This window comes from Glycine soja, chromosome 11 (assembly GCF_004193775.1).
Source record: "Glycine soja cultivar W05 chromosome 11, ASM419377v2, whole genome shotgun sequence".
Classification (NCBI taxonomy): Eukaryota; Viridiplantae; Streptophyta; class Magnoliopsida; order Fabales; family Fabaceae; genus Glycine; species Glycine soja.
In genome coordinates, this window is record NC_041012.1 from 46,734,922 (window position 1) to 46,754,408 (window position 19,487).

Below are 19,487 nucleotides of genomic sequence, written 5' to 3' on the forward strand. Positions count from 1 at the left end.
AATTCTATCACAAAATCCCATATCACTTTTCAAAAAAAATTTCTCTATTGTTTATTTTTTTTCTTTATTTCATTATTTAATTTTTGGTACTTCTTTTTCTTTTTTATATTTAAAAACTTCATTTTTCACATATTTTTAACAAAATGGTATAAATTACTAAATTAGTTTAGGACACATGAAACTCTTGGATTGAACATGATTAATATTTTAAAAAAGAATATTGGATCGTGAGGTGTTTTATAAATTCTCCGGTTCAATTCACATCTTAACTATCATTTTTTTATAAGTTTGCTAGATATGTTGTAAAATATTTATTAACTATTGATTAGTATTATGTTTGTTTTTAATTTAGAGACACGATTTTTCTTATATGCTCATATGTATTACTCTAAATTGACCAAATAACATAGTAATTTAAATTCAAATGTAATAAGAAAACATATACTAATGTAGCAATTTAAATTTAACTACAACGTCAATGTGACAATTTGTGTGAACTTGAATAAGTGGATATTATTGGGGAAAAAATACATACTACCAATTTTCAAATAAGATAAGTAATCCAAATCAACAACTAATTCTTTTATCTTATTTATCCTCTATCTTTTTTTTTCTTTTCCTAATTATAAAACTTTTGCATCAACTATTACCACATTTATAATACAACATATCTTTATTCTAGCATTATCATAACCTATATGACATGATATATGACACGATTTTTGTTTTCTTTTTCTTTGATCTACAAAAGGAAACCAAAGTATTAAAAAAACTACAAACTACCTTTTAAAAAAATTGCAAACTATGTAAACCAACAAAAAAAACAAATTAAAACAATCCCTAATAAATGTTTCTAATCAAACACTAGTATGAGAAATTTTCAAGTAGGCAAATATAAAATCAAAAACCAATTTTAAAACTAACAAATATCTAAAATTAAATTAATTCTTAATTTTTTTAAACCAGCAGTTTAACAAAAAAAAAGTTCTATAAAAAATACAAAAAAACTAAAATGGGTAGTTTTAAAATTCACAAATATATCTTTAAATGAGTTTCAAATTAAAAAATGGCAAGTTTTAAAAATTTGTTTATTGTTAGTTGGTAGATTTAAAAAATTAAAATGAAGTTAGAGATTAAAAAGAATTAGTTATTTACAAATTTGATTTAGGAGAAGTTTTAAAATGAATAATTATGTTACCATGATGGTACATGAATACATTAAAAAATGGCCAGTTTTAAAATCAAAATGAGTTTTAAAATCAAGAAATAACAAAATAAAATTAAATTTTAAAATAAAAAATAGACCATTTTAAATTTGGCTTAATAAAGATGGTTGTGTATACTGACGTTAGAGAGAGATGGTTGTATATTATCAAAAGAAAAATATAAAGACAATAAGAAAAGAGATGAAAATAATTATATAAGAACGATATTAACACAAATTAGAAATTCCTTGTTTACCAGATAGGCGAGAAAGAAGCAGAAAACTAGTGAGCCACCAATGTCCAATTTCTTTTCCTTTGTTTTGCTAATTACTTTTCCTTAATAGCATTATTAGCATGAAATTTTTTTGCATGAAAACCACTAAAAACTGTAAAGATAATATTTATACACAATTCTTCACGGTCCTTCTCGATGCTCTTGCAATAGGACTTCGCATCATCCATCTTCGCGTTGTCATAGTCTTCCTCTACTACTGTCATTCCACCACGTTGTGCCAAAACTTACTCCAAATTACATAGAGCATTTGATGTGGCTTTATTCATAAAAAAATAAAAATATATGTAGTTATTGTGTTTGGTAGAAAGTGAATAGTTACATAAAGTGAATGCTTCCATGAACCATTTATATAATATGGGTGAAAACATGAAAAAAAAAATTATAAGTTTTAAAAGGGAAAAATAGTCCTTATAAAATTGGAGATCAAAAGTTGATTATCAAAAGAAATATCCTCTTTATTTATTGGTATATATATCATGGTGATACCTATCAAAACATTATATAGTTTTTAAAAAAGAAAATATAAAGTGTATGAGGCATTAATTAAAATATGTCTAAGAATGCCGGTCTCTCTCCACAGTTTGACTATTAATTATCTTTTGAATGACTCAAGTATGTACCTTTTGTTTTGTTTTGCTTTCTTAGGTAATGCGTGTACCTTTGCTTCTTTTGCAATTCAACGTGCGTGGAAGTGTATACATTAGAGTTATTGATGATGGAGTTCATCATAATATAAAAGTCAACTAGTTTAAGCATAATTATTTAACTCTCTAGAAATAATTATGCTTTTTTATAAAGCAAAATGAGGGTTGATGATGTCATTAGATGTATTCATTAACTTTTGTCATAATTTTTTTTTTCGTTTACCTTTTCATGTTTGTTTTCTACACCATTTTATTACTTTATTGATGTTATAATTATTCAAGTCTATTTTTAATATATATACTTCTTCGTTCTTATTCTTTTAGTAGTTATGGAAAGGAAGATGGCATAGGATTAGGATTGGAAAATGGAATTCAGATAATACTTGTGAATAATTGAACTTGTGGTATGATACTGCTGAAGACTACGTTTGCGTTTTGTTCAAAATATAAAATAGTAAAAACAACCCAATTTTTTTTAATGAGAAAGCCCAGTTCAGGTTATCATGCTTAAATTGGCTTTATTTGGTTCACTCTAAAAGCCCAAAGCAAGTTGAAACCTAAATCTCGAATTTTTTATTTTCGTGGAATTATTTTTTTTTTTCAACTAGATTATGTTAATAGGTTCTTTCGTGCCGTTGTTACATGTTTGGTTCTTACGTATATTTTAATGATTTTAGTTCTTTCACAGTTTCATTTTCCTTCCATCAATTATACGCCTCATTATCTACGCCACAATCTTGTCTATATCTGACTGTAATGGTATAAGTTGTGTGGTAGTGGTAGCACCATGTCCATGACTTAGTTATGATCGAACATATGAAAATATTCTTCATATTTATAATCATTTCTACAAAAAGACACAGTAATTGTTGACTTACTCGGGGATATCATATTCCTGACGCGTTTCTTCCTCTTCTGTAGATTTCAAACTTCCGGCTAGCCTTTCTAAATTTTCATCGTTCAATGAATGTACATCTTTTATGTCAAATAAATAAGGAAATATTGTAATTCTTCCATGGCCTTGCATTATGATGGAAATTGAGGGTTAGTAATTGGAACAAGTGTGTTTGTCTCATTAAACATTTTGGATTTTATATTTCTTTCTTTTAGCTAGCTCACATTTTACGTTAAATATTTTTTTTACTGCTAGAACATAGTTATTCTTTACATTTTACGTTAAAATTTGTTACTTTGTTTCTCTTTTTTTCCTTACAACGTGAAAGTATAATCACACTATTTTTTTTTTGGGGGTGTTGGTATACGTATATTGACGTTCAGGCCATAAGCTAGAACATTTATTGTACAAGAGGTCTTGTTAATCAGTGTAGACACTTATTAATGAATTAAAAAATAATAATTAAATGACAAGTAAAATTTTAGGAGTTCTTTAATTTATTAAATAGATTTTTAAGAACTTTTTAATTCGGAAATTTAGTCTTTTCCTGAATTGAAGCACCATTCATTTTTCTTAAAATTATTGTTACAATAAAAAGTGATTTAGTTATATTTATATTGCCTTGCAAAAAAAAGTTATTATTTATATTAATTTTTAATTGGTATGAATCTAAAAAATAAATTAAATAAATTAAGTTATTTTGTAATGATAACTTTGTTTTGATCGATTATTATACATTTAATTCGTAGCTTTTCTTTTTTAGGTCGTATTTTAGTGGTAGCTGAAAAAAATGTTATAATTTGGCCTAATTATATTAATGGCATGTTCACCGCGCGCAAAATAATCTTTAATTTGCTGTATATTTCTAAATTTAAAATAAGGTCGTGAATAACTAATCAATTTTGCCACAGCCTCTCATTGAAATTGTTATTAACGAAATTCTTCCTAATCATATGTCAACAGGTAATTAAAGAGTATTTCACCTGGTTAGCATGCTATGTAATTAGAAGACCCACACAATATAATTATTATGTCGCTTGTCCTCATTGGCAGAACTAGACTTTAAAATTTTCATTTTAAAAAGAACAAGCTCAATAGGAAAAAATGGAGGGATAAAAAATAAGAGAGATGTGGTAAAATTTGTATGTAATGCACAACAAAGCTAGCGTGTATACTTGTGTGACTCAGTGACTGTATACAAGTTAATATATAAAAATTAATGTTAACTTAGTTATTAAATAGCAGTATATGAATTGGCATTGTACATTTATTATTACTAATTATTTACATTCTCTTGTCAAGTTTGTTACTTGTATAAATTATGATGACAAGACCTCTTAAATAAGAAATATATCTACAATTTTACTTAACAACACCCAAATAAGTTTAAGATAATAAAATGGCTATTTTAACGATGAACTTTATAATTAATTGTTTTACAAATAACAAACAATTTTAAAATTAATATTTAAAAGTAAACATGCAATTGTAATTGTTTAAGTTACCATTTGGTCTTACATAAAAAAAAAAAGTGACCGTTTGCTCCCAAAAAACTGAAACTAGCTCTTTAGAGTATTTAAGAATTCTACCAAATTTAAATAAGATCTTATTAATTTATCGCATTTTATTAACTTATCAAATTAAAGTGATAGAGGTTTCTCTTCAAATTAATTTATAAATTATTTTTGGTTGTTTTGTATCTGTTTAATGTTAAACATATCTATATTTAGTGTGTTATTTTAAAATTAAAAAATTTTCGTATTTAATAACATCAAACTCTTGATAAGAATGTTTTATCAGTATTATAATATTTACGAGTTATTATTTAATAATGATGCATTATTAGACTTGATTATTTAAATATTGTGAAATTTATAATTTATTATTTTTTTTTATTATATTATTGAAATATTTAATTGATATATCATTTATAAATATTTTATTATTATTTTTATATAAAATAAACTTTTACAAATATACAAATTGAGTACATAACTTTAATCTATAAAATTCTCACCGGTCTACATATATTCTTGAATTTTATAACCTTGATCATATTATCAATTAGATAAAATTTTAATTGATTATTAAGAGAAAGTATTACAAAATGATCTTATCAAATCCTATTAACTTAACCAATAGTAATAAATTAAGATTAAAAATATGATGATTTATTTATGGTATGGTATCTCGCAAGTGTCTAGTCCAAAGCGACTCCCGGAAAAAGAAAGCATCATCTGTAACAGCCATCACTAACACCGACACTAACACCAACAAAGACAAATTACTAGTTTCAAGTCCACATCCTCTCTCACCGAAAGACAAAACAAAACACACAAACCAATTTTAAATAACCAAAAAGAAACCACAAGTTTAAAAATAAAACCGCAACAACATGATTGGTAGTTGAGTACAACGCGGCATGTTATAATTGGTTGCAAGATGTTACCGAAGGTTTAGTGCGACACGTGGACCCCATTCACTGGTTGGAAATCCAGTTTAGTCTCCACCCTCACGCACGTAATCATATCCCTGGAGTCAAGTTCAAGCATCGATAGGACCAAAAAAGTAAAAACAGAGAAAGGGCAGGGACATATTTGACATTTCACGACCGCGTTCTTTTCTACGGAGCCTCGACCAAGAAGAATCGCAGTGAGAAGAAGAGGGGGTCAGAGTGAGAAAGAGAAAGAGAGAGAGAGAGAGAATTCGTAAACCCTAATTTCGGAAAGATCGGCGATGACTGCCTCCAAGGATCGCGAGAACTTCGTCTACATCGCCAAGCTCGCCGAGCAGGCCGAGCGTTACGAAGGTTTCAAATTCTTCCTTTGTTTTCTCTGACTTCGACGCGCACATGCGCGTCGATGTGCGTGATTTCGATGATTCCTTTTTTATACGATTGCTTGCTTCTACTATTTTGAGTAAATTTGTGTTCTTTTATGTCATTCTATATCGTTTTCAGTGAGATTTTTTTTTTGGTCAATTTGGTTTACTGTTACTTTGGTTGCAAGTGGAGTAGAGAAAAAGGAATCGGTTAGGGTTTGGGGTCCTTTTGAAAGGAATTTGATTTCCCATTTTTTTTGGTTTTTTAGTTTAAGTTTAATTTCCGTTTTCTTAAAATAAAAATGGAAAGTGTGTTTAGTTTGAGTGTGTTGCTACTTCATTTTTTCTGCTACTGCATGTTCAATTTGTGACATCGTACTTAAGAGTGTTATTCTTGTTTTTCCTGTAATGCGAGGCTTGATTTGTGATGTTTTGTTTTTGCGTTTGTTTGTGGCAGAGATGGTGGAATCAATGAAGAACGTTGCGAATCTCGACGTTGAACTGACGGTGGAGGAGCGGAATTTGCTTTCTGTTGGGTACAAGAATGTGATTGGTGCTCGCAGAGCGTCCTGGAGGATCCTGTCTTCCATTGAGCAGAAGGAAGAAACAAAAGGGAACGAGTTGAATGCGAAGCGGATTAAGGAGTACAGACAGAAGGTTGAATTGGAGCTATCGAACATCTGTAATGATGTTATGAGAGTGATTGATGAGCACCTTATCCCTTCGGCTGCAGCTGGTGAATCCACTGTGTTTTACTATAAGATGTGAGGATTTGTGTCTCATTCTCTGCCACAGGTTTTGTTTTGGTGTGATATATTTTTTATTTTGTGCAAGTGAATTAAGGGATGTTGAAATGTTCTGCTTGCAGGAAAGGAGATTATTATCGTTATCTTGCTGAATTTAAGTCAGGCAATGAGAAGAAGGAAGCTGCTGATCAGTCTATGAAAGCATATGAGGTGCAATTTATATTGTTTTAATGTTTTTGCATTATATATGATGTTTTCTATCCTATGGATGGTTGTTTACCGGGTTTATTGCAAATATGCAGTGCCTATTAGCAATTAATCTAAGATTCTTTTGCTCTTCATTTTGGTTTTGGTGGACAAAATAATCTCATGGTTTGCTTTGGTTGTGTTAAGTTCATTTTTTTTCAAACCTGTTGTAAAACTTCTATATCATTGACAATAGACAAATAATGGTTATGATTGAGAAAATAATATATAATGTGTAAATGATTTCTACACTTTTACTAATTTTAGAATCCACCTGAAAGAGTGGGTTGCTTCATCCTCCACATAAATATCTTTAATTTTACGTATTCTCTCTTGTCAATGCACATTAAGTTTGCAATTAAACCATTGGTACCTGAGTCCTGCTGTATTGGTTTACCCTCTTCTTCACCTATCATTCTCCTTCCTTGCTAGGTTGCTATAATCTCTAGTTTTTTGGGCAGTATTGGTTACTGGAACTGGAGAAACTTTGTTTCATTACCCCTGTCATTTTATATTATTGTGTGGATTGTTTTTTCACTATTATTTTTCTGTAACATCTATTGATACTACTGCCAATTATTCTTTCGAAGTGAGTTGTTTTGTTTATTGAATCAGTCTTGGAATAGCTTTTACTCAAAAGGAGTTTCCTCTTCAGAATACTTTATCCTTTCATCCCCTATCTAACCCAAGTATGTTTTGGTTATTGCAGTCTGCTACCGCTGCAGCAGAGGCTGATTTACCTCCCACACATCCCATCCGATTGGGTCTAGCTTTAAATTTCTCTGTTTTCTATTATGAGATCTTGAACTCCCCTGAAAGGTTTGTGGCTTTTATTCCTATCCTGGATTATGATTGTTGATTAGTATTGTGTTTAATATGGGTGATTTTATTTTCCTATTTCCAGAGCCTGTCATCTTGCGAAGCAAGCTTTTGATGAAGCTATTTCTGAGCTTGACACCTTGAATGAGGAGTCATACAAAGATAGCACCTTAATCATGCAACTTCTCAGGGACAACCTAACTTTGTGGACTTCTGACATCCCAGAAGATGGAGGTAATTATTACTAGAAGACTTGTAGTAAGCTTTGGTGTACTATTTCTAGCCAATATGACAAAGGGCTACTACCTATTGTGTACAGCGAGGATAAATGGATAATAATTACTAAGTTTGAAATGGGATTAATTCTTAGCTAGGCATGGTTTACCATAGGCACTTGAATCATTATTTGATGTGTAAGGTTGTGGGGTCCATGGTAGAAATGCGGCTATCTTTAAATATGCTTTTACACAACATCGAATAATGATTTGGAGTGCCTAAAAGATGTCATGGTAGACTGTCAAACTAAGAATTTCTCCTGAAAATGATATTAAAGGATGCTAAACTACATAGGAATTCATCAAGATAGTGAGCTTTGATGCTAAACAAAATGAATTTTCTGAAAATGTAAGTCACTAATTTCCTTGGACATTAATTGTGATATTGCCCACTTTGTTGTGCTTTTCTAAAAATGTTCACTTCAATTTTCTCACTTGCTGTTACAGAAGATGCCCAGAAAGTGAATGGCACTGCCAAGCTTGGTGGAGGTGAGGATGCAGAGGTGAGTAATCCTTTCTATACCTGTACCTGTAATTTTGTTTATTTTTTATTGCTTTATTTTGCTCACCTCATTACTCCTTTTGCAGTGAGTCCGATGGATGATGGAATCTTCCATAGGATTCGATGCATGCGTTTGGGAATGAAACATGAGGGCCGATTACTTATCTGTGTATTAGCTAGAGATAGGGATTCCATTGTTTCCTCTTTGTTTCCTGTTGGATTGCCCAATACTTCCCGATAGGGGAAAGAGATACTCCATTTGTGCTATATTTATGGTATGTTTTTATTTGTGTGGTGTCTGGAAATGGCCTATTTCATTCCCAATCCGTTTCCTCCAGTCTCTGGGGGATTTGATTGATGAGAATTGCTTATGGTGGGTGTATTTCCTTTTCCAATGAAATGCTACAACATTTACTGCAATGTTGGAGATTGATTCTTCGATTGTTTAATCTTGACTTCCATTCTGACCAATTCTATTGCCGCAAAACATGGAACAAGTAAATAAACGGGCTGAGAGAAAATAAGCATTTGTTTCACCAGTCAGGAAAATAGACTTAACTTTCCTCAAAAAATAAAAATGGAAAATAGACTTTACTCCATTTTCAGTACAACAAAGTGAACCATATAGTTTGTTTTGTGATCAAAATAGGTTCTTGCGAAACAACATAAGTAGTGTCTGATTCAAGATTTTTTTAAGCTTTTTTTAAGATTAGGATTTCATGCAGAATCTATTGCATATTTAAAAGATTGTTTTAGTATGATTATTATAGTTGCTACATTATGTGTGATGAAAGAAAAAGAAAGTCTAATAATTAATATAAAAAGGAAAGAAAATAGTATATCAAAATAAGGGTTTGAGTGAGAATATTTGATAAATGTTTTATATTAGAAAGTCAATGAAATACATCTTAAAAATACAATTCATTGAAATTTATATATTTTTAATGTCAAAAAACTTTTTTGAAGTTATAAAAAAGCTTAATTGAATGTAAAAAAAAAGTTATAAAAAAACTTAATTGAATGTCATTGAATTCTTTTGTACTTCTTAAAAAATTCTTAAAGTCTTAATTGAATATTATAATATTTATTTATATCATTTAAAAATTCTAATTGAATATCATAACTATTTTTTTTTTTTAAAATGTCATTTTTAAATCATTTGAAATTTTAATCTAATACATCTCTTAAGTACATTTTGTGGAGGTTCTTAAAAGTAAGTGATTTTATTAAAAGGAAGAAAAAAGTAATTTTATTTTAATAATAATTTTATATAAAAAAAAGTTCATAGAAGAAATAAAAACATCTCCCCCTACCATTTGCTGTCGCTCTCTTTTTTGCCCTTTGGGCTCCACTCTCTTTCAATTTCTCTCCTCTCGTTCTCTCCTGGATCTTCTCTTTTTCACTGTCTCTCTTTTCTCGTTAATCTTATTTTGTTATGTCATTTCTCTTAAGTTATAGAAGTTAAAATTACAAAATAATTCATTTAATAAAGTAAAAAAGAAAAAGAAAAAAAAAGGTTACCCATAGTCTAAGAGTATGTTTTCAAGACTATTCTCTTTAATTTAGTAAAAAACAGATGATATTTATGTCCTAGCAAGTTTAGAGAATTGTCATCATATTTGGGTCGAATGTAGCAACTATTTTTACAATTAAATATGCAATAGATTCGGTTTGGTACGATGACAGAGTGATCGATGGGATGAGTTCCACTGTCTGAAAGTGATGGACGTAAAAAGGTTGAATCTTGAAACTACCTAACTAGTTAGCGGTTTGCAATTCCTTATTACTTGCGTAAAAGATTATTTTAGTTCTGCATGAATAAACTATCGCAATTCTTGGTTTCCTATTTCTTATTACTTGCGTGAAAGGTTTGAGTTCTGCATGAATAAAGTATTCCAATTTGGGGGATTATTTCATGTTTAATTTTAGACACAATTTTTACATAATATGATTATGCAAAAATTTAAACCTGAGGATCCATGTTCATTTCACTTCAGATTCCCAAACCCAAGTTTTGATTATTCTCTTCTCTCGTTTGTGATTCGACGAGCATTAATAAAATTAAAGGTTATATGAAGGCACGTGTAGTTTTGCACGAGGTCATTTTCATTTGCCCCACGATAAACACTCTTGTGCAATGTAAAGTGCGGGACTATAGTTTTAATTAAAAATATAGTTTAATTTTTGTGCATAGTTTAGATTTTCACGTGCTTAACTAATTAAGGCGATGAATTGATTATGATTTTAAAAGATTATTTTGACATAAAAAAATGTTATAAATTTTAAGAGATTTTATAAGAATATAATGACTTTTAAGATTTTTTTTAAAAGATTTTTATGATTTAGATTTTGTAGTTTAGATTTTAATGAATTTATAAAATATGAATTCATAAGATTTTAAAAGACTATAATTTTTTCTTAAAATATTTAAAATTATTGATAAAAATTCATGAATTTAGTCCACCTAACACTTTAAGTAAAATTCATTTTATACATAACAAATCAACCTCCTAACATATTTATAAACATGATAGGTTCATTGTCCTCTAATCATCGATTATGTTAATTGTATAAAAATTATATATCACAATATCCGTCAATAGTATGGATACTTATAGTTATTCTTACACAAAAAATATGTCCAACAATTTTTTAAAATCTCATTTATATATTTATCCACTTATAGTTAACTTCTCATATTTATTAAAATTATATATCTCTCACGTTCATATGTACTCATGTTCATTTATAGTATAAACATGTAGTCAAGATGCCTCCCAAATTTAAATAATTTGAAAAATCTCTCAGATCAAACATTTCAGGTTAAACATTGGTCGAAATAGTAAAAAAAAAAAAAATTATGACTCACGAAATCTCAAGAGTTTCATTGAGATTGTTTAATGTGTATTTTTTTTAAAAAAAAATCTCATGAAATCCACTAAAATTCATCTTAAGAAAAAATTCATCAAAATTTATATACTTTTGAATACCAAAAGATTTTTTTTAAGTTATAAAAAATCTTAATAAAATACTAACGAATTTTATTGAATTTCTTAAAAAATTCTAATAGTCCTAAATGAATATCACAAAACTTATTTTTATTATTTAAAAATTTTGATTGAATACCTTAACTTTATTTTTTTTAAAAGTCTTAAAATCTTAAATAAATACACCCTTAAAAACTTATAATCAAATGATAATGTAGTAAATTCTAATTAAATTCATTAAAAAGTTAACTGTTAAAACTATTATGAGTTTAATTACTAACATCAATGTGTTACTTATTTATTCTTATTATATACACATTCATAATTAATATGAGAAAATTCAAAATTCATTTCGTTAATTTTTAATTAACCTATTTTTCCATTTTAGCATCTCCAAATTCTACGAAGAAGAATGCTTCACGTTCTCATTTGACAGTGTAAACGGAATATCCACAGGATCATGCTGGTGACGCCACCAACTAGCGCTGAGAATTTATGCTTGACGTGACGGAGAACAGTGAGAATGTGATAACAGCAGACTGTGGTTTTAAATCCATCTGCAATTTGAATGGTGTCTGAAACACAAAATTTTATTATGCCATTCAGATTGCATTAGTTAATGATTCTTTTGTTCTGTTTCATTGTTTGCTTGTTCCTTAAAGATCTCAAAGGGTCCACAACCATATACAACTTGTGCACTACTTATGGAATAGAATAGAATGGAATGCCCTTCAAGTTGGATATCCATAAACACATAGATCTTGTCTTCTTTGTAGTATATTTTTATTAATAGGGCAGTGAGTTATCCACTCACCCACCACACCTTGTTGCCATCAAAAAAATTTATAGCTTCAAATTTTGGTGCAAACTGACATGAGTTGCTGCTGTGAGTCCAAAGGCTGCAATGAAGGAGCCAAGGTTTTGGCTGTCATTTTTGACTTGGATGGCACCCTTTTGAATACTGGTATTCTCGATTATTCCTGTTGTTCTCTTTAACTAAAGTGTTGATGAAACTTTGTTTCTTTTGAGTTCTTTCTGAACCATGTGTGTGTGTGTGTGTTGGTGATTGGTGTTCAGAAAGGGCAACAAGGGGTGTTTTGAATGAGTTTTTTGGCAAGGTATGGGAAAGAACTTGACAGGGAGAAGGAAGAGAAGAAGAGGTTGGGGATGACACAAAAGGATTCAGCAGCTATAATTGTAAATGACTATGAACTTCCATTGACTCCTGACCAATTTATCAAAGAAATCACTCCTCTCTACAGGGAAAGGTATCAATAAGGGCATTTTTTTATTCTTTTCTCACTTTTTTGTTTTAAAAACTATTTTCTCAAAAAAAATTGCATTACTAAATAACCAATTTGTCATTCAAAATCTATCAAGTTTTGAAAATTATTTTCAAAAGAAGTGTTTTAAAAACCAAAACACAGAATCAATCAACAGTGAGAATTTGTTTTTAATCATCCTATTTCCTTTGTTTTTCCCTCTATACGTAATAAATGCAACCTAAAGCTGAGGCCAGACTGATATGAAGATATTTAGTTAGAATGGAAGGTTGAAAATAGTTCAAAAGTTCTAGTTAGGTTGTTAAATATCTTCTGAAATGAACCTGTTTTCAAAGCAATGCACTTTTTTTTTTCAATAACTTTAGTCATTCCAATTGGAAACTATCATATTTGAATTGCTTATACATTCACTGGTTCTTATTTTCAAATCATAAATTGATTTAGGTGGGCAAAGGCCAAAGCATTACCTGGTGCTAATCGCCTTGTCAAAAAAAACTTCGTACCCCATTGCCCGGAGGCTCTTCGCTATGCGAAGGTATGGGGGAGGGATGTTGTACGCAGCCTTACCCTTGCATATGCAAAGAGGCTGTTTCCGGATTCGAACCCATGACCAACAAGTCACCAAGGCACAACTTTACCGCTGCACCAGGGCTTGCCCTCTAATCGCCTTGTCAAACATCTCCAGAAAAATGGAGTGCCAATGGGTCTTGCCTCAAATTCCTTGCGAGAATATGTAGATGCAAAAATTTCTCATCACAAAGGTTGTGTCCTGTGGACTAGCTACTTGTTTATTACTGACTTTCAATTTTAAGTCTTTCAATTTCAAGGAGTATTACATGTCAGCTTGCCATTCTAGCTATTACTTCTGATTTCTGAATTGATTACTGAGAAGTTAAGAAAACTACATTTGCAATCAATGTAGACACACGGGTACTAGTTTCTTAAGCAACTTCTGCCAAAGATAACAATATAGTTTTAATTCTTCTTTTCTTTTCTTTTTTAGCTGAAGGTTTTGTAATCAATGAAATGACTAGCCTAAAATGTCTTTAAATTTGATCGGCCATAATCTATATAAATGATGAAATTTGGAAGAATATTTGATAATTATATAGTATTAAAAAAGCATGATCTCCAATTGATAAAGTTTAATCCTTAGCCATACTTCTTAAATCAATTACAATGTCCAAAATTTGTCCAAATTTACTTGTAGTGAAAACTTAAAGGTTTTTGACTTGTCATCTGATTAGTAGCCGAGAATGCCAATTGCTTGTAGCTAAGTCCCAGCTAAAGTATCTGCTTTGGAAAGGCTCCCAAAAATTATCCACCTTTATTAAATTTCTTCTTGTATACTTTCGTTTGGGTTATGAACACTTTTACCTTTCCTCATTGACATATAGTTTCCTGCTTAAATTTTTTTGTTTTATGCATATCTTGGTTTTTGTAGGTTGGAAAGAAAGCTTTTCTGTAATTCTTGGAAGTGATCAAGTTAAGTCTGGGAAGCCTTCTCCATATTTTTAAGATTCTACTTATGAACTTTGACCTATCATAGAGGAAACATATAAAGCCTTGAGTAGAAGTGGATCTATCGGTAATGAACAACTGTAACATATTTCCAGTAGCAAATAAGTATCCACCATCCCAAGTTTTAGCAGAATTTGTCAAGATTAAAAGTAAATAATCAACTACGATTATTTTAATGCCATGCCATTACATTATATAATTTTTCCTCCAGAATCCTGATCTCCCAACGTTTTCTCATTTTTTCCATCTTTTGTTTAGTTGGAAAGTTCATTTTCTCTGTCAACTATACTCTTCCAATTTCATCACAGTAGTAAAAAGTCTAATTGTTGCAGATTTGAAGAAGCTGCCAAGAAAATATGTGTAGATGCAGTTAATTGCCTGGTGATTGAGGATTCCTTGTAAGTCTCCCAGAGTTTCTGCAGACTGTGTATGATTCATTTTGCTATTGAGGTTTTTATTAAGCTTTTGGTTGCATGAAAAACTGACAGTAAATTCTAATCTAGACAAGATAATTTTGGGGTCTGAATGCTGTGTGACATCTAAAGTTGGCAAGATAATTCAAAGCAGAGAGTGATCACAGATTAAAAGGCCACTGTACTGCCAGTGATGAAGCCTATAATTGAAGTGTATGCGACACTATAATAGAAGCATGTATGTGACACTATGCAATTAGATAAACCTCTTGGCTGAAATTAACATTATAATGAAGTTAAACTTGATTTTTTTTCAATCCCTCCTATTAGGACTCGCCTTGTTAGTTTATTGAGATCACATCCATGGTCTTAGATCAGACGTTCGTTGCCTATTAATTCTGAACTGTGTTATTTTAAAAATTCTCATAATGCATAATCTATCCCCTACTAGGTATTCATCTCTGGAGATTGAGCATATCACTTTCACTGCTTTGATTCACCATCAGGATATATCACAGCATCTGCTGCCAAGTTTGTTATTCACCTTTTGCGCAGCCACGTGGATCCCTGTCATTTAATATTCATATTTGCTACATATAATTTATGTTCTCCAATGTACTTTAACAGGGTTGGTGTCAAGGCAGCCAATGCTGCAAAAATGAAGATAGTGGCTGTCCCATCTCGAAGGGAAGCTGATTGTCACGGGCTAGCAAATGTTGTTCTTCACTCACTTTTAGAGTTTCAACCTGAGCTATGGGGTCTTCCACCTTTTGATGACTGTAATGCACTTATCAGTTTCTTAGTATGTTGATTGGTTTCTCTAAATACCATGTCTTCTGATCGGAGTAATTTTTGAAACTAATGTTGGCAGGGTTAGATAACACACTACCTATTGACCCAATACATCTGAGTGGTTTGTATGTTAGTGGATGTCTAGAGGAAGCGACAGGTTTGTGAAATTCCATCTCTTTCATTTCATAAAATTAGTAGTGCATGTTTGGATTACCGGTACAAGTCTTCCAAAAGTACATTGAACAACCTCCAACAAACAGTAATCTAAATGTAGCTGTAATTGGTAACATGAACAACAAATTATACACCTCTCTTGAGCTTGAGCTTCCATGTTCCCAAATCTAATTAGATGCTGTTATGACATTGGATTAATTAGTAATCTTCCAAGAGCATACTCTTCAAACTGAGTAGGAATGCACTAATATTTGTATATTCCAAGCAACTAGCATACCCGTTCTCATCAAAATTAGTTTCTTAGCTTCTTAGTTTAACATGGTATTATCAATCTGATAAGTTTTAATTACTTGATCCAGAGAATGCAACACTTGTTTTTCCTGATCAAGCTGTTGGGCTTTACTTCGGTTGGGCCAAGGTCGATACAGATGGAAACTTCAAGATATTGGTTAGCATTAATATTGACTTCTCCTGTGTTGGCTACAAAAGAATAGTGAGTGGTCAATTATAAAACTGTACAATTTTTTTCGGTACATGTCAGGAACTTCTGATGCACCTTTTAGTATTCTTGTGCTATTGTGTCTAAGGAATTCTTAAAAGAGTTTTAGAACGGAAGCACATTACACATTTATCATGGGTTTTTTTATACTTGAATCCAAACTCAGTTTGGACAACTACATTGTTTTTCTGCAATGAGACATATTTATGGGCCTAATAATTCTGTGTCTTTGTTTGATCCTTTCTTTGATTCTATGATGATGCATAATATTCTTTTGACCATGCTAATGGTTGTCATTAATGGAGATTACTTGTGGCTCATTTTGCAGCATGTTTATCTTATTGATGCAAACAGTGACCTTAAACATAAGCAGAAGATGCAAATCCATCTTGTTGGCTACATAAGAGCGTGGGATAACAAGGTAATGTCAATGATGCCCTTTTGATGGAATAATCTTGCTAGGTGGTTGTTTTTCTGCAACCAAGTGCTCATGATGAGGACCATAGATGCATATAGAACAAAATTATTCATATCTTATAATTAGGGAAGGTTTATGGTCATTTGAAAAATATATCTTTTTGCTCCAAAAGCCTTTTCTTTCCAATATCTTATTTGTGTCCCTACTTTTTATGTCAAAATTTGTGCGCATGAACAGGAATTCACGTCAACGGAATTGGAGAAACTCGAAGAATACAAGTCTATTGCGAGAGCTTCACTGGATTTGCCATCATTCACTTGTTTATAGAGAAGCCTCACATGGAGGAGACAGTCAAGTGACCATATATTTGGAGATGGGAATAATAACTATACAACTTGTTGCAGCTTTCACAACAATAATAATAACAATGAAATTAATTGTCTATTTTTTTTTATCAGAATGAAATTGGTTGTGTAAAGTAAGATATGTATGAAATGATTCATTAGGAAATGTTTGTAATAATTGATAAATATTGTATCTTCAAAAAATAGCAATCAATTGATGTTCACTATCATTCATGTGGTGTTATCTTATTCAGCTCGGTTAACCAGTCAAATGAATATTAATCCAAGTTAACTGATAACTTGACAAGTTTTTGAATAACTTTTCAATCTATGAAATTTATAGATTATGATGTCTTTTGAAATTTGTAGCATGTATATCAGTCCATGCTGCTTAATTAGTGATTTACTAGTTCAACTAATAATCCAATGTCCTTACAAAGTCGACAACCAATTCAAATCTAACAACATTGCAGATCACATTTAAGCATTACCTATTCTTTTGGGAAAAGTCAATTAAATGAAATTTCTTAAAGTACCCCAGATAAAACTATATCCATTTTATGCTGTTTAGTTTGAAATTGCGAGTGCTTGTGCACAAAAAATATGGAACCATTCACGACAGAGATAATTATTTACACACCCTACGGAGCTTATGGTAAATAAAACAAATGCCCAATTTTTTTTCTTCTTGCATGCTCAGTTTAAGAAAAAAAAAACCCTTTTATTTTTTTATCTGGTCTTTTAATTGCTCAAATTCAATCAATTAAAACTGGTTTATGGACAACTCTCTCCTTAAGACTAAATCACCGATGTTTCATGTTACTATCCCATTTTCTGATTTTAAATCACATACGGAAACAAAACACACATACTTTTTGATACCCCCCAAAGTACCCACCAAGTATTCTTTGGTTGATCAGATTGGTTTTATGTCATCTTGCACATGTCTCACCCTCGGTTACTATTTCTAGAAAATCACACCCACGTCCTATAAAATTTACGTTAATTTTCACTACAATACAACAACACTCTATAAAACAAGTGCATGTTGACAAGCCGGTGAAGAAAAGCAAAACGGACGGTGCATACAAAGAAATTCACTTCGATCTCTGCAAAGCACAAAATTTGTCCCTTCCAAGCAAAATCTGTATATACACACACAAATCAAAAACCTCACCAACCAACAAACCAAGACTAATTCCAAAACCAACAAAAAAACACTTTCTCTATATCTCTTCAACACAAACAACATGGCAGAAAAGGAAGGAGGAGTTGTGAAGAAGGGTCACGAGGAAGGCCTAAAACTCGCGGCTTCGCTGCTGCAAGAATTCGAGCTTCCGGAGGGGCTTCTCCCTCTGGCCGATGTCATCGAAGTAGGGTACGTGAAGGGCACGGGATACATGTGGATAGTGCAGAAGAAGAAGGTGGAGCATGAGTTCAAGTTGATAAGCAAGTTGGTGAGCTATGACACTGAGATAAAAGGGTATATTTCTAAGAAGAAGATAAAGAAGTTGAAGGGTGTGAAGGCCAAAGAGCTCATGCTGTGGCCACCAGTGAGTGAGATCACTGTGGATGACCCTCCAACTGGGAAGATTAACTTCAAGAGTCTTGCTGGTATCACCAAGACTTTCCCTGTTGAGGCATTTGCTGCTGGCCAGTGATCACATAGTTAACAAATGTTCATCATGAAGATGATACTATATATTATAGGTGATGTGCATGGGGTGAAATAATAAGAAATAATAGCTTTGATTCTCTACTATGTAATGGGATTTAATTGAGCTGCTATATGTCAAGGTTATGATATCTGATGTTTTTTGTTTATTTATCTTTTTTTATATGAAGAATAATTGATATGGAAGCGATAAACTTTTGAGTTAAATTAGTATTGCTATACACTTACTTTTTCTTTCATCAAATTTCTACGTACCCATTTGTTTCTATAACTCTTTTCATTTCTGATCACGCTATCTATCACATTTGTAATATAAAATAAGAAGAATATAAATTCAATATTCAACTCCATTATGATCAAGTTATGTTTTTCTTTCATCCGATTTAACCTTGTTTGTTTTTTTATCCTTAAAAATCAGAGGCATGCATTAGAGGTATACAACAATTCACACATTCTTCTCGACCCCTAATTCGATTTAACATGATTACTGGATCTAACGTAGATTTTTTATTTTGGCAAATTGATCGAGTTGACAGGGTAAACTGGATATATGATCATCCTCATTCGCTGATCACTTCAGTGGGAGTTTAAATAATATAGTAAAATTGTCCAAATGATTTATTAATTTGCATTAATACAGATGAGCAGGCCTACAGGTGTTACCCCAGGGAGTGATATGGTAACTTGGATCCTTGGGTTGGGTCGTTTCCTCTGGTGCACTTCTGTTTTAAAATAAGTATTTAGAAGAATAAAACTGGCAAAACAAAAATAACTACTAGTACCTACTTTTTTTAATTAAAGACCAAATGCCTTAGTAGTATTTTTATTTTTATCTTTTACAAGCATTTCTTTTATAAAGAAGACAGTTCAATTTGAAGCACAGGCAAACATTAGCGCGTGTTTGATTTCGTGTTTATTACCCCTACGTGCGTAT

General features: G+C 31.2%; 2 protein-coding genes and 1 pseudogene across 3 annotated transcripts; all 3 read left to right on the top strand.

Annotated features, from left to right (window-relative positions):
* The first annotated feature begins 5,646 nt into the window (after positions 1 to 5,646).
* Positions 5,647 to 8,896, top strand: LOC114376630 (14-3-3-like protein D). Of its 2 annotated transcripts, none has more exons than XM_028334832.1 (7): positions 5,647 to 5,848; positions 6,317 to 6,623; positions 6,728 to 6,815; positions 7,561 to 7,670; positions 7,756 to 7,904; positions 8,393 to 8,448; positions 8,534 to 8,896. In XM_028334832.1, the coding sequence occupies exons 1-7, from the start codon at positions 5,776 to 5,778 to the stop codon at positions 8,534 to 8,536; spliced, it is 786 nt and encodes a 261-aa protein (XP_028190633.1). In that variant the 5' UTR covers positions 5,647 to 5,775; the 3' UTR covers positions 8,537 to 8,896. The 2 variants fall into 2 exon arrangements, with proteins under 2 accessions (XP_028190633.1, XP_028190634.1); XM_028334833.1 differs by having other exon boundaries at positions 8,396 to 8,448.
* Positions 8,897 to 11,958: 3,062 nt separating this feature from the next.
* On the top strand, positions 11,959 to 17,108 carry LOC114373354 (annotated as a pseudogene).
* A 1,020-nt stretch (positions 17,109 to 18,128) lies between these two features.
* LOC114373355 lies at positions 18,129 to 18,539 on the top strand. Its single transcript, XM_028330830.1, has one exon. It carries the CDS (start codon positions 18,129 to 18,131, stop codon positions 18,537 to 18,539), a length of 411 nt encoding a protein of 136 aa, XP_028186631.1.
* The last annotated feature ends 948 nt before the right edge of the window (positions 18,540 to 19,487 follow it).

Bases quoted from the DNA above. Each gene is read 5' to 3' on its own strand.
- LOC114376630 (XM_028334832.1), top strand. From the start codon at position 5,776: ATGACTGCCTCCAAGGATCGCGAGAACTTCGTCTACATCGCCAAGCTC. The intron at 5,849-6,316 runs GTTTCAAATTCT...TGTTTGTGGCAG, and splicing joins GCAGGCCGAGCGTTACGAAG to AGATGGTGGAATCAATGAAG. The intron at 6,624-6,727 runs GTGAGGATTTGT...TTCTGCTTGCAG, and splicing joins ACTGTGTTTTACTATAAGAT to GAAAGGAGATTATTATCGTT.
- LOC114373355 (XM_028330830.1), top strand. From the start codon at position 18,129: ATGGCAGAAAAGGAAGGAGGAGTTGTGAAGAAGGGTCACGAGGAAGGC.